We start from the raw sequence: 22,852 nt of genomic DNA on the forward strand, positions 1-22,852 counted from the left end.
ATTTTTATTTTATTATATATTTTATTATCATATTTTCTATTCTTATTTCTTATTATTGTTTTTTTATACTTTATATATATTTTTTTTATAATTTATGCCACTCAATACTCAATGCTTAATTTTAAATTTATTATTTTTTTATACTATGATTTATTTAATTTTTTTATTTTTTATTTATTTAATGTCATGTATATTGTATTTTCACAAATTATTTATTATATGTCTGAATTGTTATTATTTTATCATTATTTTATTATTTATTATTTTTATTAAGTAATTTTTTTGTATAATCAAATTCTTTATTTATTAAGAGTTTCAGAATCTTGAAATCGAGGCCCTCCCATCGTACTGGTGGAGCCTTGATTCGGATTCCAAACCTAGGGAATATGGGCCCGAGATTGCGACTCCTTGCGTCCCTACCGATCATCCCATCATCGGTATATTACACTTGTAGTTAATATTATGGTATTTTGTATTTATTTTATTATTTATTATTATTTTTTTTAAGAGTTAATTTTTTCAAGATTGATTCCCATATCTATTTTATTATAATTATTTTGATACTTGACATAATATATTTATTTATTTTTATTTACTTTTTATCTTTATTCACTAAATATATATTTTAATGTACATAAATATTTCCCATGCTCTTTTCTATATTTTATTTAAGAATACCTCACTAATAATCTAATAATTTCCAATTTCACTTACTTAATCTATATGTAACTCTTTAGCTTACTATTTATTTCATTCATTTATATATATTTCATTTAGCAATCTATTTTTTGTTTTGCATATTTACTTCCCTCACCCTTATTAAACATTCTCCTACATTTAAATTTTTTTTATTAACTATATGTATATATTTTATTTTTATATTGTATCATTTTTATATATAGATTTATATCCCTCTATATGTATTATCTTCTTTGACCTAAAAATAATATCTAAAAATTTTAGAACCTTATGCTAAAGTAATCCAATCCTAATCCTAAAAAACATTCTCCAGAAATTTCTAGGACATTGTATTAAAAATATTTTCGGATTAATCTTATCAGGCTTAAATTAAATATTATAGATTAAATCCAAACAAATCAAACCATAATAACCTAAGCAATTAAATCATTATGAATCAATTAGGCAAAGCAATGAAATTTTCCTTACCTGATCACGCTAAATTAGCTCAAGACAATTAGGCTGACCACAACTGGCACTAAACGCACCATTTGGCTCTGCACAGCACCCTCTGGAGCACCAAACGACGCCGTTCGGCTTAGTGGAGATGGACTTCTTTTTTATTCTTCTCGCCTAACTTTTCACCTTTCTTTTTTCTCTCTTGCCGGCGGTACTTTCTCCTTTTTCTCTAAAAATGTCACCTTTCCCTTCTCTTCTCAATTCATCCCCACCGGCAGTGACCCCAACTCCCTCTCTACCGTCGTTCGGCCTGTTTCTCTCCTCTCTTCCCTACGTCGACAAACCCTTCTCTCCCTATCTACTGCCGCAGCAAATAGTCCAAGCTTTATCCCTCCTAACCAACGGCAAATAACCCAAGCTTTACCCACTCTCACCGGTGGCAAATATCCAAGCTTTACCCCTCTTAACCGGCGGCAAATACCCAAGCTTTAACTCTCATTGCACACACCTTTTTTTTTGGGTATTGTTTTTGGTATTGTTTGATATCTTTTTTTGGTTTTTCATCTGCTGCTAGGCTCTAAGGTTTTTTTTGTTGTCTGTTTTTTGGCTTCAATTTTGTTGCTCGGATCCCCCCCGGATGCTACAGTGCCTCCTCCCCTTTATACCCGGTTCCTGGGCTCTGGAGGGGGCACGCTCCACTGCTTTGTCCCGGGGCACCAGGGGACAAGTTCCACTACCCTGCCAGTTGTACCTCTCTCCTTTCTTTTTTCATTTTTTTTTTTTAGTTTTTATTATATATTTTTTAATTCATTTTTTTGTTTATGATTTAGTGTCTACAGTATTTATAATTTCTTTATTCATAACTTAAAAAATAAAAAGTAAACAAATTTAGTTATCTTTTAAATTAATAGAAGGATCCTACCTTACTTTGCTAAAATGATTATGATGTGATAGCTAATAAAAATAGTAAAAGTAATTAACTAACATCAATTTAATATCAAATTAAAATTCTAACAGAAGTTATGACAAATTTTTTCCAAAATTTTTTCAACACTAATACTATCCCACAGTCACAATTTAAGGAAGGATTCTTTATCACAATTGGTGGTCCAATCAGCCAGTTGCCTACCCCATTTGGTAGCAGTCATTTTTTGTTTCTCTTTTTCTCAACAAAAAGAAAATATCCACATCAAAAGTTTTACTCTTTCTCTCTCTTAGGGTTTCAGCAACACACTTTCTTAAGAATTTAATAAGATTTTAATTTGGATGCCTATAGAAGAACTAGAAAAAAAAAAGTGAAAGAGGTTTGGGAAAAAGTGAAATATTTTAATTTGTAATTTTAACAGAAGAAGAAGGGGTGAAGAAGATGGAGTTAGAGAGAGATAAAAAAAGCCAGACAAGGAAATAACATTGTGGGGGAGTTGGAGAGAGAAGAAAAGAGATTTTTTTTATTTTTTATTTTATTAATTATTAACAACTTTTTAATATTTGAGTTTAAGTCTTTAAAAATTTTTAGTTTTATCTCATTAATGAAGTGGCAACATTTGGTGAGATGAAAATCAGTGCATTAAATATAAATCTATATAAAAAAGTTTAGCCATTGCTAGTGTATGTAATTTCTATGATTACAATTTATTCATAATGCATTTAAAAATTTAGCATTTGGCTTATTGGTTGGTGTATAAATCCCTGTCTAAAGAACAGGGTTCGAATCCCCTTCCCTCAATTATAAAAAAAAAAAATTATATGATAAAGTGAAATCTATAAAAATGTTCTAAAAAACATAAAAAGATATTATTAAAATATTTTTAACAGCACATTTTTAAAAATGTGCTGTCTTAATTCAAATTTATTGTAATATCCAACGGATCTTTCGAGCTCGGATCAGATGGGCTAGCTGTATCTATCTTTCAATCCGTAATACAAATCTCCAATGATGTATGATGCCTATCCATTAAAATGATTTACACGTGGGTTCTTATATTTACACGTGAGTAAATAATTTAAAAATTAATTATTTGAATAACAAAACCGAAAGACATTTTTTTATCATTTCCTACTTTCCAATTGCTAAACAAGATCAACTATTTCTGCTGTTGATTATTATCCTTACTCTGTTATGTTATGGATAAATTCTTCATTGCATCTCTATAAATACCTGTAACCGGTCGAGTCACAATGCAATATTAATCATTTTAGTATTATCATGAAAGCAAAAGGTATTGAACGGCGATCTGCAGGTCACCTTCCTACTGTTTGGGATGTTGAACTCGTCAAGTCCTTCACCACACCCTACTCGGTAAGTTTACTTCCATTAGATGACCAACCTTCATCACCTTAGAATTACTCTGTGTTTAACTTGCACCACTTTATTTTGGCTAACCTTGTAGTTCGAGAGCCATGGAAGTCGTCTTGAGGAACTTAAGCAAGGTGCTAGGGATTTACTTGCTACCATGAAGGAACCACGTGACCAGCTGGATCTGATCAACACACTGCAACGCTTAGGAGTGGCTTACCACTTTGAAAAGGATATCAAAGATATTCTTGCTAAACTTGTTGATGCTAACATTGCCACTGATCTTTACACTGTTGCCTTGCAATTTAGACTAATACGTCAAAATGGTTTCTTCATTAGTACAGGTTATATGCGCAAAATGTTATCGTTATTTTTAATATATAGTTTTAATTTTTTGAATAGCATTTCATTAAAGGACATTATATCTAATTTATGGTCATTCTTTTGATTTTTATTTGTGCAAGTTTTCAAATTTGAAAAGTTTGTCATTTCGTCGTCAATAACCTTCTCAAACCCCATATTAAAACTTAAATATAATACTTGTCCCTTTCCTATCAACTAAAGTTTTGAAATAATTGGACAGCCAACTTAACATGATATTAGAGCTTTAATTTCGAATCGTAAAAGATGGTTTTTCTCCCTTTAATATTGTTTCAAGTGTTTGGTTACAAATTAAACTTTGCAATACTTCTGTCATTCTTTTTGGTCGCAGGTTATTTCAACACTTGAGTCCACCTGCAAGCCCATTAAATATTCATATGAATTATATGTGAAGAAGCGTGTTAGAATTTAAATACAATAATCAAGTTCTTTTCTATTAATTTAACCTTTTAAAATAATCGATCATCCAATTTAACATGTCAGATTGACTAACAAGGCTCAAATGATCGTGTAAACATTTTTTTTATTTTTAATTTTACTCCTTATTTATTTATATATCATTTTTGACAAATCTGATTTATTTTGCTTCATTGAAATTTATGGCAATAAATATATATCCATGAATACAATATCTTTTACCAACCTATACCTACCTCTCTTGAAAGGAATAGTTTGTCAATGTAAAAAATGACGGGCCCAGATGCTGTTACATAGTTTTGCATTTGTAGGAAGGGCATACATCCCTACACGGGATTCCCCTCCTTGTTTATTTAGGTACCATACATACTCAAGATACGGGGTGAAAATGTGCAGATGTGTTTAATAAGTTCATGGAGAGAGATGGAAAATTCATGGACAGCTTACGAGAAGATGTTATTGGGCTATTGAGTTTATACGAAGCTTCGCACCTTGGGATGCCAGAAGAAGATGTTTTAGACGAGGCCCTGAATTTTAGTACAAAACATCTGTTAGTGTTAAGAAAGAAGATGGATGGAAATAAAGCTGAGCAAATACAACAATCACTGGAATATCCACTGCACTGGAGGATGCCCTGGGCAGATGCACGAGATTTCATTGCTATCTACCAATATGATGCTAAGATGAATTCGGTTTTGCTCGAGCTTGCCAAGTTGAACTTCAATATCATGCAATCTGTTTATCTGAAGGAGCTGCAGGAACTAGTGGAGTAAGATCTATTACAAAATAAATCTTAAAAGGAAAAAAATAAGAACTGTTAAGCTAAGATTGTTATCAGGATTTTAAATTACCATTACTTGATATCATTAATTAGTTAAATTACATTGGTAAGAAATCATATTTTTAAATTACTATTACTAGATATCATTAGTTGAATTAGATTGAAAATAAATAAGATTTTAAAATGTTATAGTTTTTTTTATGGGTAAAAATAAAAATCTGATAGTTAGGAAATTTAATTTTCTCATCAACTTAAATCATTGAAATTGTTAGTGTTTTTCAATTGATTGGGCAGGTGGTGGGAGGACTTGAACTATAAGGAAAGGCTACCTACATTATTCGACTCATTGATGATTTAAACACTGCCGAGGTTAGTTCTTACATGCATTGCTATTGCTTTATTGCTGTACCAATTTAACATTTCAGCAAATCTCTCTCGCTTGTCTACCAAACTAGTGGCTACCTATTTTATTATATATTTCAATAATTTGTTAAGTCAGATATTACTTATCTTTTGAAGATTGAAATGAAAAGGGGAGAATCAATGAATTTCATCCATTTTTACATGACCCAAGAAGGTGTTTCGGAAGAAGAAGCACGTGATCATGTCAAAGCCTTGATAAGAAATTTGTGGAAAAAATTGAACAAAGTAATAGTTAAAGATTCTCTTCGAGCACCCGACATTGTGAAAGTTGCTGTCGAAATGACACGATGTACGCATCGGATCTACCAATATGGCGATTGGTTTGGCATTCAAAGCAAAGAAAATCAAGATTGTGTCAAGTCAATCCTTGAGCCCATTCCGATGGAGCAACGTGATCAAGCTTTACTGAAATAAGCTTTTGAAATTTCAGCCCAAGAGTGGCTTCATAAGTTGATTTTATGCTTTATGAGGTCTTATGAATAAGAGGTTGCTTATCTTTTTCTAATTGAGTCTTGCTTGCTACTATTGCCATGTTGTATTATTTATTGCACTTAGTTCTAATAAATTATATTTATGCTTGAAGGAAAATTTGTTAAAGCTAGCAGGGCCCTATGTAGTACATATTGAATCAAAATATTAAATGCAATCTCCATTTCCAAATGGATAGTTGGTCTTGCTCTTAGCAATTCTGATGTAATTAGGAAAAGCACTACTAACCATAAACATTTTCCCATTATATATCTACTTACATCTATAATCTGGTTGTGTGTGTCATAATGTGGGGGTTCGGAAACCCGACTGTTTGATATAAAATAGAATTATTACCAATCTTGTTTGTCTGTGTTTGATTGACCACCTGTTTGAATTTACTTTATATAATGTTACCTCTTTTTTTTTTTTCGAAGCTAATGACTTTGAATTAATGAAGAGAACAACGAAAGAAAACACATAAGCGTGGCCTAAATAGCCTTCCCATGTGATCTCAAAAACTTCAGATGAGCAAAAATAAATCTGCTATGGTAATTATATAGCTTCGTCAACAACTCTTCCTAAGAATACCTTTTACAATATTGTCAATATCTATTTTTAGGGGTGCATGACTAGCACAAAAACATAGAGGTGGGTATAGCCCACTGGACCTAAGCAAGCCTCTTACATTCATATTATGAAACTCTTACCTTTTATGAAATGATGTTGTTCAAACTTAAGTAAATGTTGGACAGATTTGAATGAATTTTATGTTAATGTAATTGGAATGTTGGTTGAGTTTTTCCAACTATATTCACATGAACTTCCTACTGTGATGTTGTTGGATTAATTGGTATCAATGGTTGAAAGAATGATTAGATAAGGAAGCCAAAGGAAAGTAATTTTTGCAAATAAAGCATGAAGGGTCGATCCAGAGAGATTTTAAGCTTGATATAGCTATTGGAATAGCCAAGGATCAACCTCCATGGACAGGTAGATCGATCACCACAGCACAAGGTGCTTGTATGAGTGTTGTTGAGTTTTCACATGAGTGCACGGTATCGCAAATAAGTAAATATAGTAACAAGTAGAGTACTGTTCCCAATAGGGATTTGTTCTTAAAGTTTTACTAAGTACTAAAATTTTATAACAAATCAATCTTATTTAAATAACTGAAATTTTAAGAAAATTAATTAATACTAAATAAAAATAAACACCAAATTAACTAACAAAAATTAAAGTTACTTGAGAAAGACCATTGACTAAAGACCTAGGATTATGGGTTCATTTAATACTTTATCTGATACCAGTTTCTCTTATTATTTACTTTCCTGGGTGGTTTTACTAACTTAAAATCCAATGCTATGTACAAGTCTCCATCTAGATGCTTGCACAAATAACTAACTTAATTAGTTAACTATATGTTTATAGGAATCAATTAAATTAAGTTCATTAAGCTAGTGTCATAATTTGGCTATATATGGCAATTGGCATATGTCTACCCACACCATGATCACCTAAGTGGCATGAACATGCACTATTCAAATCTTAGTCAATCTAAAATCTCTCTGTCGAGTCTTAATTAGATTTACAAATTAGTTAATTGTTTACCAAACAATTAAAAGCATTAAGAACATATTTGAATAAGCAAAACTATATCCATTCATGATAAATAAAAGAGAAACTAATATTCAAACTATATGTTAAAATCCACCATAATCCTAGAAAAACAAATTAGTTTATGATATCTAAGTACAATATTATCCAAAGAAATTTAGCCATGAATTCAAGTCAAAGGAAATAAGAAAAACACAAAATAGAGAAAGAAAATAATGTTGAAGCTTTTTTATCTCAAATCTCTCTCAATTTCTCTTGTTCTCTTGCTTGATTCTTAGCTCCAATTCTCCAAACTAGTTGTTGTTGTTGTCTCTCTAAAATTCTTTGAAAAAGTCCCTTAAATAAGCACAAATTAACTTGATTTCCAAATTTCCCATTAGACAATTATTTTTGGAAATAGGCTCCAGTGCTGTAGCTCTCAACATTTCTAACTTTGAAGTTTGCCACAAATTCCTTTCAGCGCCATGGCTCTCAAGTGTTCTATCTTTGTTTTACTTTCTTGGTGCAATACTCTCTATTTGACACAAATTTTAACCACTTTCCAATTGAAATAAGGCAATGTGATAAACAGAAAAGTTGTAGTCCTTCCTCTCAACTTTCTAGTGGTTAAAGAATCACATCATTTGAAGTTCTTTAAAGAGAGTTATGGAAGAAATACCGCAACATATTCAGCAAATTCTGCACCTAATCATTTTGCACATTTCACTTCCATGAAGCTTTTTACAGTTGAGAACATTCAAAATAGAGAATAAATTACTGATTTCTCAAATTAAGACTTTTGATATGAAAATGAGCTCAAATTACTCAGATTAAAAATAATTCAACATGCATTAAACTAAATAAAGAAAAATATAAAATTACCTAAAATTAACTTGAAAACACAAGGGCTTGGCTATTTTTTTATAGTCAAAATGCGGCAAAATAACTCTATATCATATAGTTATTACACCCCAAACTTAATATTTTGCTAGTCCTCGAGCAAAAACTAAGAAAACAAAATAATATAATTGAAAACATCAAACTAACGAAATCGGATGCACCAATTCATTGACAACATTTAATTTCCTCATAAACTATCCATTGACAACATCTTATTTCCTCATAAACTATCTCGTTTTTTCAATTCAAAGTAAAACATAAATATTATCTAAATTCACATTATATTCAAATGCAAGCTGATTTCTGGATAAATTCTCATGTGTGTGTGTGTGTGTGTGAAGTCTCTTGCCATGAATCTCATGCACTTTGGATAAGTTTATGCTCATGCAAACTTCAAACTAGTTTAAAATTTCATAAGGTTGTTTTTCATCTCCCTCTCCACTAATGTAAGCTAATAATAAATTAAGGAGCCTTAGGACTTTATTCAGCTTGTAGTGTGTGGCTAGGGTTGAGCTAGGATATGGGATAATATATAACTTAAGTCACCCTAAACACATAATTGTTTTAAGACCTATATAGCATCATTATTTTTCTTCACTGAGTATGCCCTTTTTCTTTCAATTTCACTTTTCCTTCAACATAATATATATTTTTTTATTTCAACACCCCTAAACTTGGTTTTTTCATTAATAGTGGGATGAATACATTAAAAACCTTTTGCATGTTTCTCTACATTTCATCATTTCCACTTTTCTTATCAAATAGTCTAAACATACATTTCCTAAAACAATATATATGCTTAGGAGTGAGGGTTGTAAAAATGGGAGAAATTTGTCAAAGGTTAAGCTAATTTTATTTATGGGTTAAATCAAAGAAAGGACAATTTAAGCTCAAAACGGCATATTAGGGATAAAGATGTAAAAAAGTTGGTTTAAAAGGCTCAATCAGTCCAAGGATGGCCTAAGTCATTTCCCTAGCTAAGTATAGCGATATGATTTTGCCTCGAGGAAGAATTAAATAATTTATAAAACTCTAAACATAGTTCTAAAATCTTCATTTACGTAAACTTTCTCTAAAGAGACATGATATTTCAAGATAAGAGATGTAGTGCCCAAGTATGAAAATTTCATCCGATCATGATGCTAAGATAAGACTTCACATGACATTGAAACAATATTCATGATTACTAAGAGTAAAAGATTAACAAGATAATTAGTTATCATTTTCAGATAGGTGAATCAATTTTATTTGTGTCCTAATTTAGCTTTAGTTTTTCAACAATTTCCTAAATTCACATACTCCTAAATTATCATGCTAAACAACTTAATTTAACTTCAATACATAAAAATTTTACACATAAAAATTTAAACCCCCCCCCCCCCCAAAAAACACTTAAAGTAAACATTGTCCTTAATGTTATGAAAAATAAGGAAAAGAAAATACTCCCTTAAATCGTGGTTGCACCCTATTGCTCATCCTCATTGTAGTACCCTGTATTTTGATATGGTGGCTAATAAAGTTTACGGATGCCAACTGAGATTAATTACTGAGTTAAAAAGGGTAATTCAAAAGTGAACCTGTGAAATCTCGATCTCCACAGACACATAAGTAGAAGTAAACGCGATAATGTGGACTAGGGGTAATTTCATAATTTCTCTTGGTGAGCTACTACGAGTGGGTTTTTTTGATGCTATTAAGGTCTAAATAGGCCTAAGGAATGAATGAATGATGTTTATGATAGTAAAATAAAGGAAGAAGATAAAAATAATGATAATTTCCACGGTAGGGGCAAAATTATCATTTTGCTTCTTGAGTCTAACTTTTTATGTTTTCGTGAACTTGAGTATTTCTAGACTATTATGGACCTTGCCCTAGTGTCAAAAGAGTAAAAGGTTGCACAAAGGATGGGACGAAGACAAAGTCACCATGTTAAGGGCATTTTGGTAATTTACGTGACAAATGGATAAACTTTAGATATAAATTTCTAAAGCTCTAGCAAATTTCTAACAGCTTCTAGCAACTCTTCTTCTTTTTCCCCTCTCTTATCTCCGTTTCATGTTTTCTTCATCTTCCATGGAAGCCTCCCATGGTAACCCTATACCTTGTGTTTTTCTACACCTTTTCATAAAGTTTTCATACTCTTTCTCTTCTACACCTCAAAAGCCCTTAAAGGTCTTTCCTTGGTATATTTTCTCATTAGCTGGACGGGTGGAGAGAGAGAGGGAGATTGTCCACAATAGCTTGGAAGCTTTTGAAAAGGAATTCAACTACAAAAAAACCACCAAGGTGAGTAATGAATTAGGTTTAATTTTCAAGTTGTTGATAATGGCTAACAATGGGCTTTGTGAGTGTTTTATCATTGAGGTTGTTTATTCACTCTTAGGGTGACTAGAGTAGTGTGAATAACTAACCACTTAATGGCAATTGGAAGCTAGTTAGGAATAACTAATAGAACTTGATTAGGAAAGAGCTTTTCGAATTATATTAAAGCCAATTTAGGTTGGTTGTGATGTTATGTGTGTATAGGTTCCAACAATGCCTCACATGTCCATTTGAAGCATTAGCCGAGGTTAGAGTCAAGCAAAAGAATCAACAAGACCGGTGAGTGAACTTGCATCAAAGTGTTTTTGGGAAATACATATGCGTTAGGATGAAACATTTAAATGATTTTACTTGGTTTTCATTAAATTATGCATGGGAACAAGCCCTTGATAAATGTTTTGATGTTGTGAAAATGTGAAATGTGTAAAAAGATGAATCCATGTGCTCCTATATTATGTTGGTATGTATATATATAAATATGTGTTGTGCATTGATGAATAATGCTGTGTGATAATGATGACCCTACTATATGCGATGTGGGAGTGCACATGAGCTGATGGTGACCTGGTTATCTACGAGTAGGGAGTGCGCATAAGCCGATGATGACCCGGCTATGTGTGAGTAGAGAGTGCGCATAAGCCGATGATGACCCACTATGTGTTAGTAGGGACTGCTCATAAGCCGATGATGATGACTCGGCTCTAATGATTAATGAAGTGGGGTGGTGTATGTGTTTATATATGTTTATATATGTAATATTTGCAAAGCCTTAAGATTCAACCTTGGGAGACTAAATCGAGGCAAGTTAGTTAAGCACAAAATGATAGCACAGAATGATAACAAACTCAGAATAGCAAATATGGTTGTTCAACCTTTAACAAAGGCAACGAAATGATAGCACTAATGTGTGTACAGGGAAAATAGAAGAACATGACCTAAACGACACAAAAAAGTGTTGCATAACTAAACAAGACAACCAAAATGGCTCAACTGTCTACCGTTTCACTACAACTAATTAAAAGAAATAAAACAACATAATAACCAACGTTTAGACACTTTTAAACTTGAGAAGGAAACAAACGACATTATATGCAACTAAGCCTTCTTCAATCTTCAAGCATCGGTTGTTTCCCGCCTTAGTTATCTGCTACTGAATTTCTAGATAAAGAGTCATTTCTTTAACATTTTTCTGATGAAATCGAATTTGAATGAATTGAAACATTTCTTTTTTACTTTGGATCAACTTTACAAACTATCCCTCTTTAAATCTGTAGTTCAAATCTCCAACACCCTATTTAGGCAGGTAGTGCACAAAGTCTCTGTTACCGTCTAGTTCACCTCACATGAACAATCATCAGCTGTGCGAGTGACACATCGACCACACCCACAATCTTTGAGTGGTTCCACCTCACTCAACCAGATAATGATCAATCCCCACTATCGTCATAAGATTCCTTAATCTTAGGATTGTTCTCTTCCTTAACTTACATCACAAACACATAAAATTTCTTAAATCACCATCATACTTAGCCCATTGTGTATATGACTTTCTCAACACGTACATCTCATGGCATATATTTCCATAATCTCATGGATCATCCTCATGCTTAGTCCATAGTGTACATGATATCTTCAACACATACAACGCATGACATACATGTCATAAACTCATAAAACATTCTCATGCTTAGCCCATAGTGTACATGATATTCTTTACGCATACAATTCATGGCATACATGTCATAAACTCAAAAATGAAACTAATGCTCCCATTAAACCTTACATGCCACATCATGTCAAGCATGTACATCATATCATTCGTCTTGGCATTACATGCATCTCGATATACCCACACTAGCCTGAAAGCCAAAGTGATTGAATGAGAGAGTTTAAAATCATTGAAAGGCTTTGTCCCTCTATTGAAAACTAATACGTAATAGAATATTTACATACATAGTAGATTTTGAAACAAGTTGAAAATCATTGAATCATCTCATATTACAAATCATTATCAAATCAAGTTCTTCATCATATTTTTTGAAAACCACTTGAAAACCTGGAAACTCAAATCCTTTGATAAATCATTTATTGAAATAACATTTTATCATGCATAAACATTCATTTCCATAGAAATTATGTTCACTTTACATATTGAAATACTTGAAAATGTGTATCCACTCACCTAATTGGAAACCTAACCTCTAGCTCCAATCACTACTCCTATGCGGCAAAATCCTTGGAGCTTTCAACCATTCTTAGCATACAACAATCATGACAATCATTATCTCGACTCAAAAATTTGCAATAATCATTTCCAACATTTTCAAAATTATTCAGATTCAACTAAATCTAATTTTCAAAATTAAACACATTGCTACTTAACAAATAAATCCTTAAAAACCCATAAGTCCTTCATCCTTACCTTAGGTGAGCTTAGATGTTTAGTAAAACCACAAAAACCTTGAGCTTTAACAACCCACAGAAAAATCTGGCATCAAAATAACATTTTTAGTTCTAGAAGCTTAAGATTTAAAGATTTCGAAGTTAAAAATGTCATTTTTTCCCTTAAAAACTCAAAACAAAGCTTTTAGATCATAAAAAATGGTGATTTGGACCAAAAATGGGTGGAAAGAGCTTTAAAGTTAAGGGTTTACCTTGCAAAAATGGCTGAAGGTTGCAAACCGTTGGAACATGCTAGTTATTTATAGTTTTGAGGGTGAAAATACCTTTTTGCCTCTTTTTTTTTTTGGAAAACGACAAAATGTATCAATACATTTGGCCCGTTATTGATATATTTGGTTGTAGGAAAATTGTATCAATACATTATGAACAAGTATCGATACATGTTCATTAGAACCCTTTTTTAGGCTAAATGTATCGATACATCATGAACATGTATTGATACATTTGAGACAATACAGTTTTTGAAACAGATTACCTATAAAACTTGTTGTTTGCTTATTTAGATTAAATACAATTTTAGTAAATGTCCTCAATTTTCCTTCTTTGCTTTTTACTCTCAATTAGCACCCCTATTTGAACTCAATTAAAATATCAACAAAATCAAACTCTGAAGCAATCAAAATCTAAATTTTGGTTTCAAGAACAAAATTGAAAAAAGTTTGACTAACGTTAAATTTGTGGCTCCCATTTACCATAGCAAACATATTCCAAAAATTATGAAAAATTCATTTTTTGTCATATAAATATCGATGGAATTATGACCATAATTTTTTTTATTTCAAAAAGATTGTTCTATAAAATCACATATTTGACCCCATTCGGACTTTGAAAATCTTTTGCTTCAATGGTGACAAAGAAGTAAGGTGACAATGAATTCTTTTGTAAAGTTGAAACTTAATTTGATGTTCAAAACATGAAATCTATATGCTCACATGAGGGTTTCTTAACTTATCCTTTTACTTAGGGTGGGATTTCACAAATATAATCTCATTAAAAATAATATCAAGTTTAATAGAGAAAGAAAATTTAAGTGATCATTAATGATTTTAATCATGATATTTCTAAAAGAAATCTATGAAATATTGGATTTTTTTTATAGTGGGAGAATTCAAACTTATCAAATAATTAAGTAAGAAAATATATATATATATTTTAACACCATAAATTTGTTACATTTAAACATTTGGCTTATTAATATGTATATATATCATCTACTGTCATGACCCAAATCCCGGGCCATGATCGGTGCTTGAACTCAATGGACATAGCCCACTAAGCCCAAGCAAGCCTATCTATGTGACTCCATTCATTGATTTTATCATTCGTTTTTACAACCGTATTTCGTAATTCTTATCAACGAGTATTTCAATACTTTTCTATCGAAACCATATATTCACATTTATATGATTCAAAATAATGTCATCCGTGCCATCTCGTAATGGCAACATTAATCAACATAAACATCTATTGCTTAAGATATATATGTCTTAACAATTTACATCAGGGTATGTATGTTCAACAAAAAGAACTTTAGACTCCCAGCGGAGTGACCATAGTGAAGGTGCAGCTACTGAATGCCACTGATACCTACCAAAAGATGGACATACGTGGACACCTCAATCTACGTCTCAACTACCTCCTGATATGAAAACATGAATTTGAAAAAGGTGGGTATAAACTCAGTGAAAAAGGGAATAAGCAATCGATAAGGAGAACTTGGAAATCATGATGCATTTGTTTCAAAAACAATGCAATTGATTTAATTTCTTACTAAAAACCCCTATTTCAAACTTTGATTAATAACCTCATAGTGTTGCAAGAACCCATGATCAATCCATGAAGTTAAATGGGTGAAAAATATGTCAAAATCAAGCAAGGTAGCAAGCATGACAGCAAGTTTCTTGCTGCAGCGAGAAATAGTCTTAGTTTGCATATGTTTCGGTTTTTCAAGCATATCTCCTATTACAGAAGTCCAATTGACATGATTTTAGAACCATTAGAAAGCGAAGAGGCTGGAATACAACTTTGAGGTTTACCACTTTGCTCAGTTCTGATTGGATGGTGGTCAAAATATTTGTCTAAGTGAAAGCACTGCACCAGAACCTGAGAGTTTCTCGCTGTAGCGAGAATCTCCAGAAAATTTCTTGCTGCAATGAGAATCAAGCTAGTGTAACCTCCCTCCAACCCGAGAGTTTATTACTGTAGCAAGAATGAATATTGCTACATTGAGAAATAGAGCAATTTTGTTAACAGGGGTCTTGTTACATTAAAAGCCATTTTCTTGCTGAAATGAAAAGCAATTTGAGAGTAATTAACAATGCCAACATACAACACAATCACAAATATGTTCATAAACTTTCTATGACATATATATATATATATATATACACATTATCATGCATACCATCCCACCACACTCCGTTGATGTGCACTCCCTACTCGCACATAGCTGGGTCATCATCAGCTCATCTGCACTCCCACACGCACATAGCTGGGTCATCATTATCACACAAAAAGGAACATCCAATGCATAATATACATATCAATATAATGTGATAATGCATGAACCATTTATATGGCACATTTTCATAAGATAGAAACATTTCACCAAAGGCTTGTTCCCTAGGTATATTTCTTGAAAGCAAAAAAAAAAGAACTTTCAAATGATTCATTTAAACATGTAGGCACTTCCCCAAACATTTTGAAATGCAAGTTCATTCACCGGTATTTGTAAAATCTTTACCCAACTCTAACTTCCTCTAATGGTCCAAATGGAGCGGTGGGGCTTCGTTGGAACCTATCATCATAATAACATCACAATTTACTCAATTCACATAACTATAAATTCTAAAAGCTATCTCCTAACTAGCTTCCAATTGCCATTAAGTGGCTATCTATTTTCACTATCTTAATTACTCTAAAATGAATAAACAACCTCAACTACCAAACACTCACAAGTCTATTCACCAACCATTCTCAACACTTAAAAAACAACTCTAAGTCACTACTCACCTAGGTAGCTTTGTACTTGAAATTCCTTCCAAAAATTTTCAAGCTATTATAGAAGCTCTCTCTTTCTCTCTCTAAAATACCCAGCTAGTGAGAGAAAGTATGGAAGTAAGACTTTTCAATGGTTTTAAAGTGAGAGAGTGAAAGAGCAAAAGAGGTTCTATGAAAGGGTGCATAAAAGCATGAAAATTGAAGCTAGCTTGTGAGAAGTTATGAAGGTTTCAAAACAAGCTTCCTTGGAGGATGAAAGTAACGTGAGATGGGAGGAAGAAGAAGAAGAAGCTGTTGGAGAAATGAAGAAGCTACGGAAACAAATGATATTTATAGCTAAAGCTTATCCAATCTCTTCTTAAATAACGAAAATACCCTTAACAAGTTGGCTTGCTCTCCTCCAATCCTTTGTGCAATCTTTTTACTCTTTTGACACTAGGACAAGGTTCATAATGGTCTAGAAATACTCAGGTTCACAAAAACTTAAAATTTTGACTCGAGTTGAAAAATGACCATTTTGCCCATACCGTGGAAATCATCATTATTTTTATTTCCTTCATCCTTTTACCCTTATTTTCATCATTCATTTATGCCTTAGGCCTACTTAAGTCTTAATAATGTTTGAAAGCATACTTCCAAGGGCTCACTAAAGAAATGACAAAATTACCCTTGGCTTGTGTTATTGCGTCTACACCTAGTTACGGGCCTATAAAGGTCAAGGTCTCACATCTACTCAAAGATTTATATTTTTCAATTTTTTTTAATTTATTCCCTAAACACCTAAATTTTATTCAATTTAGTTCATGTATTATACATTTTTGTTTAATTTAGTTCCTATGACATGGCACATATTTTTCTGGAAAAACTTTTTTCTTGGTCTGCCATGTCAGCATGCCAATGCCAAATCATCATTCAATGCCACATGACACTACCACCTCATCATGTGATGCGTTTGGCTATGGACGACATGGTAAAAAATAAGTAGCGGAAAGAAAAATTAAAACTTTAAAAACAAAACATACCTCCACCCATGGATCACCATGGTAATATTTTATCACATAGAATGGCATATAAAATCATAAAATCATAAGCTAACTATGCCAACATTCTTCTTATCGGAATAGCAATCTCCTAATTTAATTCAAATGCAATCATTGCCTATGACCCATTAGGTTCCTAAAATGTTGGCAATGGAATTGATTAATGACTTAATTTATTAATATAAATTTCAATCAATTAATTTATAATCAATTCCATAGACCAAGATTGGCATCTAGCAATGCATCATGGCCACCCAATTGCTAAGAGAGTCAAAGGGTTCTTTGACAACCTTTCAGAGTATAGTCTATCAGTGTAATTCATTCCTTCATCATATATCCTAGAGATAGCAAGAGTTTTGTACAATATTTACTCTTATTGACCTCCATATTCATTCTTGCAGTTATGGCATTAGCTTTATAGAGACTTATAAACCATTTTTCATAATCTCCAAGTTGTCTTGGCCAAGGACTTTAATAAGCTAATGTTAACTAGGAATTGATAGGATATGTCCTCTAAAACCACTTGAGGTAATGATTTCTATCTTGACATTTATTTGCCTTCACATGCTTCATACTATATCCAAAAACATCCTGTTTAGGCATCCTTCGTTAGGCACCCGTAAGGATGAAACAAAAGCATAGCATTCCACATATAAGACAAGCTAGTGTCTCAAGTCTAAGGAGTATTTACACGATTGAGAAATGAGTTATGTTACATAGACATAGGAGTGTACTACCAAATGCTCTTCTCATGGCGGGTCATGTTTAGTGAACTTGCTCTCTTGGGCATGTACCTCCATTTTAGTTCCAAGTATCTTTATACTTCAATCTATGAGATCAATTACTTACTTTCAAAGTAAGAAACATAAGATGTACTAGTCTCTAAGCATCATTGATGTCCAGTCTCAATGATACATTGACAAGGAATATTTTGGGATTATGCTTTAATGCATAGGGATCTCATAACTACAACGTATTATAGTTCCCTTGTAAGGCATATTAATCTCATGGACCTCATTTAATTAAACGTATAACTCAATATAATTAATGTCTTATTGATGAAGAAAAGCCTCTAATCATTCAATATGAATGATATCATTGCATGATGGCACCAAGTCTTGACCAATCTCAATTGGTTGTAGGGCTTATCCCAACATCATGTTAGTACCACATGGCACTACCACGTCAATGTTGACATCATCACCTCTAACAACAAAATTATATGACGTTAGGGGCAGGGACTAAATTGATCATATTTTGAGTATAAGGACTAAATTGACAAAAATTCATGGGTACAAGTACTATATGGGTAATTTGACTATAAATTAATGTACCTACTATGGAATCAAATAATCAAGTAAGAAAATATTTATATATATTTCTTAACACCATAAATCTTTTACACTTAAACATTTGGCTTATTAATAAGCATATGTGTCATCTACTCAAAGATTTACATTTTTTAAAATATTTTTTTTCAATTTAGTCCCTAAATACCTCAATTTTGTTCAATTTAGTTCCTATATTGTATATTTTTGCTCAATTTAGTCCCTATCACATGGCATAGATTTTTTCTTAAATTTTTTTCTCATTCTGCCATGTTAACATTGCCATGTGGCACCATAATGTCATCATGTCAGTGCCACGTGGCACTACAATGTCATCATGCTGGTGTCACGTGGCATTGCCATGTCAACAAATCTACCACTTGAGTGCCACATTAGCATCTACGACATCACCTCTAACTGTAAAATTTGATGGAGTTAGGTGTAAGAACTAAATTGTTTCAATTTCCAAAATTGAGAGATTAAATTGACTATATTTTGAGCACAAGGACTAAATTGAAGAAAATGCATAGGTATAGGGACTATTTAAATACTTTGACCATATATAAATATTTTGCTTCCATTCAAAATATGTTAAATAATTCAATCAAGTCATTCGGGGCTTATTTCATTTTGAATTTGAATTCGAATCATTTTAGGTTCAGGTTCAAGTTAGAGCAAAATTATTAATTAAAATTTTGATTTTTAGTGGTGTTTAGATTATTACAACTTTAGATCTGATCGGTTTTGGATTCGAGTGATTTTGAGTTCAAATTCTTTCAACTTCAAGTTTTCTCGAATTTGGGTTTCTTTAGATTAAGGTCTTTGACTTTTTGGTCCATTCGAGTTCGATGGAGTTCTAGTTTGGATTGTTTCAAGTGGATGTTTGTGGCCAACAATTGTGATGGGACTTAAGACATTTATTCAATTTTTAGACCAAAATTAGCGACAGCATTGTTACAGTTCTTTTTCTAATTGTAATCAAATTTGTGACGTGAATTGTGATAGTTTACTTACTGTGATTGAATTTAGTAGTAAAACAAATCTAAATTAATTAAGTAATTTTGTATCAGAGTTTAGGGATGGAATGACCTTAAATTCAAGTCATCTTTCTGTTTGAGTCAGTTTTATGTTCAAGTTATTTCAAGTTCAAGTTGTTGAGTATTTTAAAGTGAAATGGAATTAGATTAGGACGAATTATTAAGAATTAAGTTATTTCAAGTTAATTATTCGAGTTGTTAGGGTTTAAGTCACTTCAAGTTTGAGTCATTTTAGATTCGGGTTCCTATTTAGATTATTGACTTTTTTGAAGAGAAACTTTCTAAAGAAAAATTAAAGAAGCTTGAACAATAAAGAAAAATAACGAAGAAGCTATGAACTAGAGAATTAAAGGCAACCACACCATAACAGTTGCATTTTCATTTATATATTTTCCAAAATATTTGCAAAGCCCTTAAATTCAACCTTGGGAGACTAAATTGAGGTAAGTTAGCTAAGCACAGAAAATAATGTATTGTTTTTTGTATAAGAGCAATGGTAACAAACTCAAAATAGCAAATATGGCTGTTAAGCTTTTAACAGAAGCAACAAAACGACAACACTAATGTGCATATAGGGAAAATAAAAGAACATGACCTACACGACAAAAAGAAGTGTTGCGCAGCTAAACAAGACAACTAAAATGGCTTAACTGTCTTTCATTTCACCACAACTAATGAAAAGAAAAAAAATGACATAATAACCAATGTTTAGACACTTTTAAACTTGACAAGGAAACAAACCACACCGTATGCAACTAAACCTTCTTCAATCTTCAGTCATCAGTTGATTCCTGCCATATTTATTTGTTATTGAATTTCCAAATGAAGGGTCATTTCTTCAACATGGCCCATGATCCTTGATCAAGTGAACTCCCAAACATGTTCTCAAATACTTAAACCTCTTTCTTCCCAAGCCCTTAGCGAAAATATCAGTTAGTTGTTCATCAATATGACATTGTTGCAAGTCAATATCATTTTCCTTCACAGTCTTTCTCAATGCGTGGTCTTTAACCTTGATATGCTTTGTTTTGCCTTGCTGAATAGGGTTTCTAACTATAGCAATTGTAGATAAATTATTAACATAAATCAGAGTACCTTTCTTCTGTTTGAACAATAGTACGTTTCTTAACCACAAGGCATGATTTGCAATAGCAACACAAGCAAATGTATTCTACTTCAACTGAAGACTGTGCTGCCATAACTTTTTTTTCCACATTCCATGTAAAGACGACACTATCCAATGAGAAGCAAAATCCTCCTATGCTCTTTGAGTCATCCAATGAACTACCCCAATCACTATCACTATAGCTTAGTAACCAACTGCTTTCATGTTTTAAATATCTCAAGCCAAAATTGGGTGTACCTTTTGTCACGACCCAAATTCCGGGCCATGACTAACGCATGGGCCCAATGGACGTAGTCCACTAAGCCCAAGCCAGCCTATTAATCTGACATGTTCGTCATTCTATCATAAATTGCTAAGTCATATTTCATAACTTAGGATCAAAATAATATCAAATACTTCCACCTCATACTGGCATACCAAACAAGTATATATACATTGTTTACAATATGTATCTTAATAATTTACATTAGGTTTGCCTATACACAACAAAAGAATACTCGACTTACAGCAGAAAGACTCGGACGAAGGTACAGCTACTAAATGCCGAGACACCTGCCAAAAGATGGATACAAGTTTACGAGGACACCTCGTCCTAGTTACCGACTGCCTCTTGATCTGAAAACATGAAGTTGAAAATGGTGAGTATAAATCTAGTGAGTGAACAAGGAAAGGAACAAGCAACAATAAGGAAGAATTTAAAATCATGATGCATTTGTTTTAAAATAATGCAATTTAATTTCATTCATATTAAAAACCCCTTATCAAACCCTTAAATGATTAATCACTTGGTAATGATGAACCCATACATAACAAATAAGTTGAAAAATGAAGGCTTTAGTGATACGCAAACAAGTCAAGTGCGACAACGAATCTTCGCTGCAGTGACGTTGGGATTTAAGTTATTAACTGAACGAGGGTTTCTCACCAAACCTTCTCATTTAAAACTTAAATCATTGATTCTATAATGTTGGAAGTCCATGCTCAACTATGGTATCAAAGAAGTGGAAAACAAGGCAGCAATCGAACCAAAGGAGGAGCAAAACAAAAAGTTTTTCGCTGCAACGAGATTCAATCTCACTGCAGGGAAATTTTGGTCACAAAACAGAAAATTTCTCACTGCAGTGAGAAGCTACAATACCTTTCTCGCTGCAGCGAGTTTTCGACCAGCCAACCCCTTCAAAACCCGAGAGTTTCTCTCTGCAGCGAAAAGAATCTCACTGCAACGAGAAATAGAGCATCAAGAAAAAGGTTTCCTTTCACTCAATAAAAGGCCATCCTGCTAAACCAACAAAATCAACATGAAACACATAAAAATTCCTAAAGTGCAACATATCAGATTTCACATGCGTTTCCATCATATATCATATTCATGAGCTTTCATTTCATAAGCATAGATATGCATAAATATATAGATAAACATCAATATTATCATAATCACACCCGGCTCATGTACATCCCCCCACATCGTGCATATAGCCAGTGCCATCGTGTGCATCACCCCACATCGTGCACAATCAGTGCCGTCGTGTACATCCCCCCACATCGTGAACATGGGCACTATCATCATCCATATCTCATGTCACCATCATCATTGACATGTGCATCCCCCCACATCGTGCACACACACGGTTACAGTCATCATACACAATATCGATCATCATGCACATCACACATATATATATATCATCATAATGCAATAGTGCATGAATCCATAGCAATCACATATCACAACATAAAACCATTTAGCAAAAGCTTGTTCCCAAGGCACTTGTTTTATGAAAAACTTGATAATTCATTCAAATGTGTGGCAAATACATTATATTCCCCAAAACAAGTTTCGAAGACAGTTCATTCACCGGTATATTGTTAAGCCTTTATGTCACGACCCGGTACTCCCCTCGAGCCCGTGACAACCGCCACGGTGTCCCGATAGACACTCATTGCCCGGAATGTCAACCCGAAACCCCGCAAGGCTTTACTATCAGTTTCTCTGTTCCTTTGTGAGCAACCATTGTCAAATATTGTGTTCTAAAAGATTTTAAGCTGTTTCCAACTTTAAACAAATAAAATATTAATTTTTCGTCTCACAAGGGTATTTTGGTCATTTTTCTCAAAAATTTTGAAACTGGCTAAAACG

At 32.7% G+C, this 22,852-nt stretch overlaps 1 protein-coding gene across 1 annotated transcript; it reads left to right on the forward strand.

Moving 5' to 3' along the window:
• The first annotated feature begins 3,343 nt into the window (after positions 1 to 3,343).
• LOC148761778 (putative terpene synthase 9) lies at positions 3,344 to 6,023 on the forward strand. Its single transcript, XM_088808450.1, has 5 exons — positions 3,344 to 3,436; positions 3,528 to 3,777; positions 4,628 to 5,000; positions 5,307 to 5,381; positions 5,532 to 6,023. The coding sequence occupies exons 1-4, from the start codon at positions 3,344 to 3,346 to the stop codon at positions 5,368 to 5,370; spliced, it is 780 nt and encodes a 259-aa protein (XP_088664576.1). The 3' UTR covers positions 5,371 to 5,381; positions 5,532 to 6,023.
• Positions 6,024 to 22,852: the final 16,829 nt, after the last annotated feature.

Source organism: Theobroma cacao, chromosome 7 (assembly GCF_053813885.1).
Source record: "Theobroma cacao isolate CCN51 chromosome 7, ASM5381388v1, whole genome shotgun sequence".
Classification (NCBI taxonomy): domain Eukaryota; kingdom Viridiplantae; phylum Streptophyta; class Magnoliopsida; order Malvales; family Malvaceae; genus Theobroma; species Theobroma cacao.

Excerpts from the sequence above, each read along its gene's own strand:
- LOC148761778 (XM_088808450.1), top strand. The coding sequence starts at position 3,344 with ATGAAAGCAAAAGGTATTGAACGGCGATCTGCAGGTCACCTTCCTACT. Across the intron at positions 3,437-3,527 it reads CCTTCACCACACCCTACTCG|TTCGAGAGCCATGGAAGTCG; the intron begins GTAAGTTTACTT and ends CTAACCTTGTAG. Across the intron at positions 5,001-5,306 it reads GAGCTGCAGGAACTAGTGGA|GTGGTGGGAGGACTTGAACT; the intron begins GTAAGATCTATT and ends TTGATTGGGCAG.